Source organism: Convolutriloba macropyga, chromosome 9 (genome assembly GCF_964194025.1).
Source record: "Convolutriloba macropyga chromosome 9, txConMacr16.3, whole genome shotgun sequence".
NCBI lineage: Eukaryota > Metazoa > Xenacoelomorpha > Acoela > Convolutidae > Convolutriloba > Convolutriloba macropyga.
In genome coordinates this window covers 18,236,826-18,247,492 of record NC_134476.1, presented here as the reverse complement: position 1 = coordinate 18,247,492, position 10,667 = coordinate 18,236,826, and the positions used below count along the sequence as shown (strand labels likewise).

At 36.5% G+C, this 10,667-nt stretch overlaps 1 protein-coding gene across 1 annotated transcript in view; it reads left to right on the top strand.

Moving 5' to 3' along the window:
- The first annotated feature begins 3,617 nt into the window (after positions 1 to 3,617).
- Positions 3,618 to 10,667, top strand: part of LOC142346145 (uncharacterized) — a 15,054-nt gene continuing 8,004 nt past the window's right edge. Inside the window, exon 1 of the mRNA XM_075398653.1 lies at positions 3,618 to 3,872. Coding sequence (XP_075254768.1) covers positions 3,661 to 3,872 — 212 coding nt within the window. The 5' untranslated portion in view covers positions 3,618 to 3,660. The remainder of the gene's footprint in view (positions 3,873 to 10,667) is intronic.

The window sequence follows — 10,667 nt, the reverse complement described above, 5'->3', positions numbered from 1 at the left end:
ATTGTCTACCAAATGAGGAACAGATAGAAAACCCCCAAAAATTAAAGTATTTTTCTATAAAAAATTGGTGTATGACAAAAAGATCGCCTCCAAAGCAAACAACTCAGTAGATTTATAAAATGCCGCATTAAATTGATGAGATCTGTCATTTTTTTAAAAAGCAAATCAAGACGAACACCAAAATCAAACAACAACTACAAACATTTGTTACATCCAAAACTATATGTCCATTAAAAAAAACTTATTAACAATGTCAAAATGGCGTCAGATTTAATTGAAACTGGTACTTCAAGAAAAGATATGGGACCAGTCCATAACACAGCTTGGTAATAATTAGACAAAAAAGGGACATATACAACAAAGTTAAACATATCGTTTAAAATTTTAAAAACAATGTTTTTCAAAGTTATGAGAACCATAAGATATCAAATGGAAACATCCAACAGATATATGATTACCTATGCACTGTAAGAGGGCATTAAGACCTGTCATTATTGGCTTCTTAATGTGGTTACAAAAAAGCAACAAAGAGAGACAGAAGAAAAAACTCAATTAAAACCTGAGAGAAGACGATATCAAAGACCTCAAGCCACTTTTTGCCCCCTAAAATTATGTTAAATTGCACCTTCTTTGAACAGCAACAATGTGTTATGTGATTTCTCCTCAATGAGTCCAGGTAAAAAATAGATAGAAAATAAAAGGGCAAATTTAACTTATACTTTTCTTTTCGAGAAAAAATATTTTTAATGTCATGAAAAACATTAGCTTAAAAATGAGAAAAAGTTTTTTAACTCGTCCGAAAGAAAAACTAGAGACCTGTAATTTTTGATAATATGTTTTACGTTTACAAAAAGAACGTCAAATATAACAAAATTCAAAATTAAAATGACTTTTTTTTTGGAGAAAACCCTTGTCGAAGCCTGTAAAGTCATAACAAATCTTTACAAAAATTTGATTTTGTTCACCTGCTCCTTGCCTCGAAGTCAAAAATGTCTTCAATGGGCAGTAATTAACAAAACTGCGGGTTACAAATAGACAGTAAAAAGAACAAAATTGCAAAGTTAAACTGCTTTTTTTGTTTAAACAATTCTTTTAAAAGTCTTGAAAGCCATTCGCTATCTATTAAAGAAAAAAAAATCGGTTCATCTATTCTTTTATTAAAAAAACCTTGATACTTGTCATTATTAAGGGAATTTCTTACGACCAAAAAGACAAAGTAAAAGAGAAAATGACAGTGGAAGACAAAAGTAAAAAATTCAATTAAAATTTTCGAGAAATTGGTGTCAAAGCCCTGAAAACTACAAATTATACCTTCACAGATTTTGATATCCCTTTTGTGGTTTATTTTGAACGCAAATTGTGTTTTATTTGAATCGTCAAAAATGTGATAATGTAACAAAATGAGAATAAAACTTGAAAAACGGGCCAATGCCTTAAAAACAAAAAAAGGTTGTGTAATCTGGTTGTATTAAAGCCAGAAAACCATAATTCAACGCTTAAAACTACAAAAAGAATAAATTTAAGTAGAAAACAGAAGAATCCTTACTTGCTGACACTAAGCTAAAAGTTGACAAAATTAAGAAAAATAATAATGGCAAAGTTCAATAAGCCATTGTGTATTTAGAAATCAATTAGTTTTAAAGTCAAAACGACTGTAAGCTTTCTACTAAAAACTAGATACATTACTTTGGGGCTAGTTAGAAAATCAAATTGGCGTTTCACCAATAAGGTTTTATTTTGAATTGTTCTGTTCTTTAATTATTATAAAACAGATCCAAGTTTTTTTTTTAAAAAAAGACCGACTGATTACAATCCGATTTTTTTTGGATTGTAACAATCCAAGATTGTTCACAATTTAGCCTTGCTAATGCTATTTGTCTTTTCGGAACACTTAATTTTTTCAAATGTTATAGAGATGGATGGTTTATTTATTAGGAAATCAAATAAATGCTGCGTTTTGCTAATCATTGAATAAGTTTAGCAAAAAACCGAAAAATTTTAATTCCAGAGCACTCTCAAAGGAAGTTGAAGCAGGACTAGTCCCTTTTGGAGTTTACAAATATTGTATTGTGTTAGAAGATTGTTGGTTTGTACTTCCGGAAAACTTAATCAAAATGTACTAAAGAACCTTATTTCGTGATTTTTTATGACAAAAGGCTGAATTTTGAATATTTAGCCAAAATTTTTGCCAAAAAAAATTATGAAAATAGTCAACAATACTTTATTGTCTTAAAAAAGAAAGCAACAACACTATTTTTTATCATTTTGAACATATTTTTAGCAGAATTGACAAAATGTTAGGCAAACATCCTGGAAAATGTGAATAAAATTAATTTAAATGGGCCTAATATTCACAAAACTTCAAACATCGATAACTCGCTCTAGAAAAATAAATTAAAAAAATCAAATTCCAAATTCTATTCTAGACGGGCTTTCTAATGATAGCAAGCACAACTCTCTTCGCTGATTATATCGATTGGTCGAAATTGACTAGCTGAACAAAAATAACCCATTTGAGGGTATCGTTCCTCCCCCGTCAAAAGGGGTCGGAACAATGAGCCTAGATTGAGCTACTATCTGATTGACACCTCCAATAGGATAGAAATGCTGTTGTTAAGGGAGTTAATTGACGCACATTGCGCAATTTCCTCAACGAGGCTGGAGTTTGCTTGATTTCATACATGGAATCATATGACCTAGTATGACCACAAAGAAAAAAGTTTTTTTTTCACTCTTTGTTGACAATAACGATTTTATCTTGTTCCAAATAACTTAACATATCATTTCGAACAAATTAGCTTTATTTTTGATCTTTTGTATAATCCTTGAAAGAAATCCAAGAAATCATACAAATCATATATGACCTAGCATGAAATAAAAAAAATTCATATGATGGGTAACTCAGAAATTTACTACATGAGCGACACTAGGGGTTGATCACAGGACTTTAGTCGCCAAAAACAATCACTTGATCAACAAATTGAAACTCATGACTCACCTTGTACGCCTACTATTACTCCTATGCTTAACGATCAGAACGATCTAAATTTAAACACATCTTTTATAGGACTGATACAGTGGTTAGTCCTAAAGTTATTAAATCGGTTACCTTTGAGTTTTTTGCTGGTTCAGTTAGTTCAACTTGACTAGTTAAAAGTTTATACACGATTGAAGATATATCGAAACTACTGTCTTTAGGTTTTCACTAATTGTTGTAAGCCCGTCTTGGTTTTGAGTTCTGAGTTACAAACTTTTATTTGTATTACCCTCGTCGGTCGACTTATGAGAAACCGATAGCAGCATATATTGTTATATATACACCTTAATTTCTTGGATTTACCTTGGAATTGACTTGTCTCGGTTTAGTTGTCATGTACACCTAATTTTTCGTAACAAACTTTAATAGAGTTTTAGTCGCCAGTCCACAGTTAGGAGCATTCTAACGACAAAAAATACGAAACTCTACATCAAAGAGAAAATATGACCGAATAACCATCAAGATTGGTGGTGGATTCTATATTATCTTACAAAATTTGGAGATATCTTTCAAATCTATCTTGGCTCCGAGATTATCAACTAATTGTTGACATAAGTTATTTTATAAGACCATCGACCGTTTGACAGTTTTGGAGTTCTCTAAGCCTACATACCAACTTCGATATGTCTAAAACTTCGATAATTAAGTCGACTTGGGTAAAACACGCGAGATTGGGCCAAAATGACAATAGAGAAATTCATTTAACTGTTGCTGATTTAATAATGCCGAGAGTTAGAAACAACGTTACTTTTTTCTATGATTACATCATTGGAGAGGAGAGACTGGAATCAGCGTTGGCAGAAACTTTGACCAGGTATCCGGAATTAGCCGGCAGGTAAACAATTTGAAGTTCATTTAACAATCATTTTGTGCAGCTTTGACTATCCACACAGGGGTGTTATCACACGAAACGGCTCCTTAGTCAAAGTCCGCCGACATCTGATCATTAACGCGTCATTGGCGGCTAATCATTGACAAGTTGTACACCGCTTTTAACAGATATCATATAAAGTTATTTATGCTTGATGACGCTTGATCCGGAAGGAGAAGATTAACCTCAAAACTTTAGTTACCATAGTTGCTTTTAATTAGTTCCGTTGGTTATCAATAATGTCGTGGTCTCGAGAACGAGTAAAAAGAATTTCATTTTTTTTGCAAACTGATTTCGAAATAGTCTAAACGTACAAAAAATCACATATATTTATAGTCCCTATCATTATGAAAAATTCCAGACCCATCTAGAAATAGATTAGCTGGTATGCGCTAAGTTACACCTTAGTTGAGAACAAGTTTTGTCCTAGCCTTATAAGGCATGTACTAGTGCTATTTTTGCTCTTATCAAATTGTTCTCCCAATCTGAGAGTGTGTCATTGATTGCTACAGGGAAGATTGGCTTCACTGATTTATGATCATCTTTAATGGTGGGAAGATTGAATTTTTCACCCATATTTACGCTGATAAATTTGTGGCTTGAAAAAATTTAAAGCAACAATTCGGTTCAAATTGGAAGCCCTTGTTTAAAAAAACACCAAAATCAAGTAAGAATGTTTTCTTTATATATCGAAGTTTCAACTGAAACTAATAAGTTCTCTTCTTCGCGATATATCTCATTCTCCTTCCCTTTTAAAGAACATTCGTAGGGATAACTTCTCCATTTCTTTCTGGATGTACCTTTGTCTGATCGAATTTTTCATGGCCCTCCGAATGATAATGCCCATTCAATCAGTTACTGATGTTTCGTCCGTGGAAAAACGTGATGCCGCGTCCATGACGTCCCTACTGCTCTCAGCTTGTGAGTCAGTAGATTCAGTTTTTATGTCATCAAGTTCGAGCCGTGCATTTTGATTGACACCAATAAGCACTGTCTTGTTTGAAATCTCCGGTCGGATGAATTAAAATTTCGTTCTTTTGTGGATAATCAAAGTGGTTGGATTTGTCCGTGAACTGCTTGTCAGTTTGAGTTTCGCTTCGCGTCTTGGAAGTTTTTCTATATGTGATGGAAGCTCGCTGTAAGAAAGAGCCAAATGACACATTCAATTCAGATTTGGAGTTCTGACTTTAATAGCCCGGTTCAATGCTTGTACCGCTCGCTCAACAAGTCCATTTGCTCTTGGATGACAGATGGTTGACTTGATCTTTTAATCCCAAGCCTTTAGGTGGCTGCTTACAAAATAGGCACCATAGTCTGATACAAAAATTTTCAATATACGTTTTCTCGCATAAAATTTTTACTCAAGTCCATTGTCACTGTTTCTGAATTTGTATTCCCAGCAAGGAAGGCGTCTATACAAACTGATCCTGCCTCTACTATCATTACGTTTTTAACTCGTTCCTTAATACAAACCCAGTCCGTATTTAATCTTTCCCACACGTCTGCTTCTGGAAAAGTGAAAAGTGTTTCACCCTGTCTAGGCCTATGCTTAGCAGCCGTTACATTTACTGCCTTTACTGCATATCAGAGAACATGTTGACTGATGCGGGGTCACCAGCTTATCAATTTCACTGCAGTATATGTTGCATCTTTTTCCGGGTAGACTCTCATCAGCTTTCGCCGTAACCACAAGTGTTAGTTTGGGTGAAATGAAATGTACAACATCACAAAAGAGGACTCGGTTGATGATAATCAGAGCATTTTTTTTGTTGTTCGAATCCCATCTCTGCTTCATAGCATTTGCTCCAGTTGCCATTCTCAATTCGTTGGATGACATTTTCGAAAAGTCGAATTGGTTCCAGCTCATTTTTGATGTCTGATTGGGTTACTAAGTCGGATTTTGCGGAACAGAATTGTCCAAATTTAGTCTGTTCAAAGAAACGGTATTGCGAACTTGCTCTCCGGGCGTGTAGTTCATTTCAAAGTTGATTCTCATCAGTGCTATTGCCTACATGGTGATTCTTGCAATGCTATTTTTTGGAATTTTTTTGCCTGGTGCGGACAAATATTTGAGAGGTTTGTGGCCAGTCTATAGACTGAAGCCCCTTTCGTGCTCGGATTCCTTCAATATTTTCACCGCAATTATAATTACAAGTGTCTCTTGCTCATATTTGCAGTAGTTTGCTTCGGCTTTTGAACCACTAGCGCTGACAGTATTACAAGCTGGGTGCGCATCTGAATTGAATAGTTTTAACTGAAATTATAACTACTGTTAATTTCATGAATTTTGATTTTATCAGATGTATAAAAATTACATTTGTAATGAAACATATATTTTAAACTTGCTTGTTTGCTCTAATTTTGTTGTCAGAGGTTTTTTGGGAAAAATAACCCTCTGGTTTTTTGGCGGTAGTTTAATCAACGGCAATTTTCGTGTTGTCTATTCTTATCATGAATTCCCAAGGTCATTGGGAACTTGCTCCATGAAAGAGGGTAGGGGTTTGAAGATCATCTTGATTGTCCTCTGATCCAACGTCTTTAAATCTAAATTCTTGAAAACTAAAATACTATAGTGGTAATATCATCAAGGGGGAGTGTAGTTCATGTTGCTTGAGGCCGGAGCGAAAAAAGGTTCAAAAACTAAGGATAAAAAACCCATGAGAGGCCGGCGACCGGACTCACGCAGGAACCTGAAGCCGTTTTAAACTTGGCAACTCCTACTTTGCTGTCCTGTCCAGTGATGTTTCCACAACTCTTCCAAGGAGCCAAATTCTCGGCGTCAATTCTTTCAGTATCCACACAACAACTCCGACTTCAGAAGGAGGCTGGCTGTTGACTGTCCATTTACGTCTCTTGATTAATGTCGGCAGGTACCCCTTTACCGAACGCCGCAACAAGTGGTTCATCAGCTGCTGAACGTGTTTCCAGTTCTTGAAACTAGCAGGCTGTTGACCTCCAAAGTTTCTGGGAGGCAGCGAACTGTACGGGTGTTGAATGAGAAAATGGTTAGGGGTGAGTGGTTCTTCATTGTCAGGCTGATCGGCAACGTTTATCAAGGGTCTGGAATTCAGGATTGTTTCAACTTTAATAATCATTGTCTCAAAGAAGTCATAGACGAGATACTTAGATCCTGTTGGGATCAAGAGTGTCCTCTTGCTGCTCTGAATCAATTGCTCCCATACGACACAAAATTGAGGGCCCTATGTTGGGTTAAATTTCTTTGTGGTTTTGACTGCAACTAGGGCTCTATAAATCTCGTCTTTTTCTAAAGCCTCAACAGACTTCTTCAGCTCTTCGGGGCGCCGTTAAGTGCTTTTGCATTATCACCTTACAACAAAACAGGAAGGTAATTTTGGCAGCTGAAGCTTCGATATGCATTGTGCAGGGTGTCCGTATTTAACTCTGGACATGTTTCCAAATGGACTGTTCGCGTAACGAGGCAAGTAAAACTAAGTTCCTAACGTTTCCCGATTTTGCTTTGTTTGTCTCCAATGAAAAAAGTCCAGTCCTGTGTTGGCGAGCGGAAGTTTGGTCTCATCTGTGTGAAAGCGGAATGCAGGATTTGGGGCCTTTATTGGTTGTATATACTGACTGTCAAAACGGCGACAGAGAAAACGTCGGTATTTTACTGATACGAGTGTTTATGGCAGTCCGATGGTACAGTAACCTTGTTATACGAATGCTTTGTCCGCTTCTGTTGCTTGACGAGCTCAAATCCTGAGCAAATATTCAAGGTATAGTCTTGCGATCTTTTCCTTTGCGTCTAAGACTATCGGACAATTTTCGATCTCTAATTATGTTGGAGCAATTTGGAAGCGGCCGATAGATGGTAGGAGTCCATTTTGGTCATTTTTTGAATTCAAGCTTCTCAGTTTGATCTTGGCGTACTTCTTACCTGACGTCTTTTTTTCAAAGCGTTGATTGTTGAAGAGAAAAAATTCTTTTTAGTTCTGTAAATTAGTTTGAAGAGAGTTACAAGGGTTAAAAGTAGCTGATTCCACGTCGAAAGCGGCTCGGGTCTGGAACAGGCTTGATTGTTTTTTTAAAATTCAGGTTACGGCTCCCATGGTTGATATCATTTTCGTATCTTTGAAAGAAATTTCAGTGTAAAGCAAAAACTGTGGTGCCGTAAGCCATTTTGAGATATATCTGATGGCTCAATAAACGCGTTTCAGGTTCGGCTGACTTATTATTACTTGGGACATGATTCCACTCATCAATTTTAGTTGCTTTTTTAATTTCTTCCAGTCAATTCGACATTGAAACGTTCTGTCTCTCAGTTGAGCTGATCCAACCTAAGACAACACGACTATCGGTCCACAAGTAGAATTTTTCAAAATTGATTTAATTTTGGTTTGTATCGAGGTGCGGAGGCGTGTACCTAAAACGGCAGCTTCGAGTCTTAATTCTGGCACACTAATTCTTTTAATTGGTGCAACTTTCCATTTTCCAAGCAGAAAAGACGTTTGAAAGCTTTCGTCCTGCTTTTTGCTGCGAATGTAAGCAACTACTGCCATTGCAACAGTTGAGGCATCAACAAAAACTTGAATCTCGTGGTTATATTTTTGATTCGTTGAGGTGTTCAACTATCTGGGGATTTCTGTGTCAGGCATTTCAATGTAACTATTGAGCGCTTTTTGTAGGTTGGAATGACTTTCGGTGGAAAGTGCTTCATCTCACTTCTTGCCCAGATTCCAGACTTGCTGTTAAAGCATTTTGATACTAATTGTGAGCGGCGATAATAGGTGATCCGAGGTGATCGAAAATTGTTGACACCAAAATGAACAATTTCCTTTGTGTATACTCACTCGCACTTAAGGGAAATTTTTCTAATGTCCTTATTGAAAAACACTCAGATCTGGTATTCCATATCTGACCGCGGACTCTTTTGATCTCCTTCATTTCAACCCGATCTTCTTGCTCAAGGAAATTTAGAGCTTAACGTTTGTTCGACACAAATTTTGTCAGGCGAAAGCCACCTTTATGAATTTTTGTTGTTTGTTTAATGTTTTGAATTGTTTTTTCTATAGACGGTAGAGAATGGATATAAATGCCCACACAAAAATCATTTTCTGCAGAAATAGCCATTGGAAATTCAATTGCGTTATCTTTGGTGCAACGGTTCATCACGAGAATTGCACAGAAGGGGGAACAGGTTGCTCCAAAAATTAATCCGGTGAACTGGTATTGGTTAACCATCTCTTTATTGGGCCAGAGAAAGCGCAGTGAAGATTGGTCCTCATGCTTTATTGCCATCTGCATCAACATGCCTTCAATATCAGAGAGAATGGCGACTGGGTTTCCACAAAACATAAGAAGACTTCCTATCAGGTTGTTCAACAAATATGGTCCTGTAATCAAATTGGAGTTCAAAGACTGACCTCCAACTTGAATGCAGCCTTGACTACACTGCGCAATTTGCCGGGCTCGTTTGGATTAACAATCGGATGATGCGGCATATACCAATTTTTCTCTGGTTCTGGCTGCTGCATTTGAACTGGCTTGACAAAATTTTTTTGAAGATCTGTTGTAAGAGTTTATTCATACAACTTTTAAAAATGGATGTCATTACTGAGACACATATGAGTACTTTTCAGTTGGCTCAGAAGTGCAAAACATTTGTTTTCAATTGTCAGTGGCTTTTTCCAAAGTAGTCCGATATCGTACCTCTCGCCATTGTAGCTTATGATCTTGTTTAATAAGTCAAGGGCTGCCTTCTTAAGGGGATTTATAGATTCGTTCTCGGGTTGGGTTCCTTCAGCTTCAGTTTTCCAGAATTGCTCAAGCAACTCATCGAGGTGCTCATCGTCGCAGCTTTGTCGTGATACGTGGTGCACGTACGTTTTCTGCTGAGTTGATCAGTGTTCAGGTTGCTTTTGTACTCTTTCACACTTTCCGGCTAGGGTCCATCCAAGCTGTCTCTTCATGCCGAATTGCTGGTTTTTAGTTGCTGGGATGACTTCATTTAGATGTTTGAAAGCAAAAGTGTCTATTCCTAAAAGTGCGCCGATTTTGCCTTTGGGTTTTCCTGTGAAGTGAATGTGACGCACTTCTGTGAATGCATTGCAAAACTCGTTGAGTTCAATTGTATTTGCAGTTGCTACATTTAAACAGGGAGTGCTATAAGTGGTTGGTATTCGAAAATTTTGATCAAAGTTTCCATCGGACGCAATGGCCACTGGTTCAGAATTTTTTGATAATGGCATATCGTGCTCTTTGTTACTGAAGAGTAGTTGCTTCTTGATCTTCGCAAGGAAGAGCAAGGAACTTTGTGATTTGGTCACCTTTTAATGTACAGAAAATATATTCTAGACTTGTTTGGTTGCGTTTATTTGGTTGCTACTTCTTGTCAGATGTTTTACGGGAAAGAGTAACTCACTGGTTTTTTGGCGGTAATCATCGGCAACTTTCTAGTTTTCATTTCATTTCTTGATTTCCCAAGGTCATTGGGAACAACCTTCAATATAATAGGACATACCTTCAGGACATACTGTTGCTACTGTCCTAACACCTTGTCGCTCTTTATTCGAAAAATAACAAAATTATGTATTCTTCTTTGAGGTGAGGGAAATGCGGTATATAATACCATTTTTATCATTCATTATTCATCCCCCTTCTTGTCATTGTTTATATTGAGTCATTTATCTTTTCATTCGTCAGGTTAACCCTCTAGACTTATTTCATATGTGTAGCTCCATTGTCTGTTATTCATGCTTTGTGCTCAAACCTGCTTTTATACAATTATTTTATATTCATAAG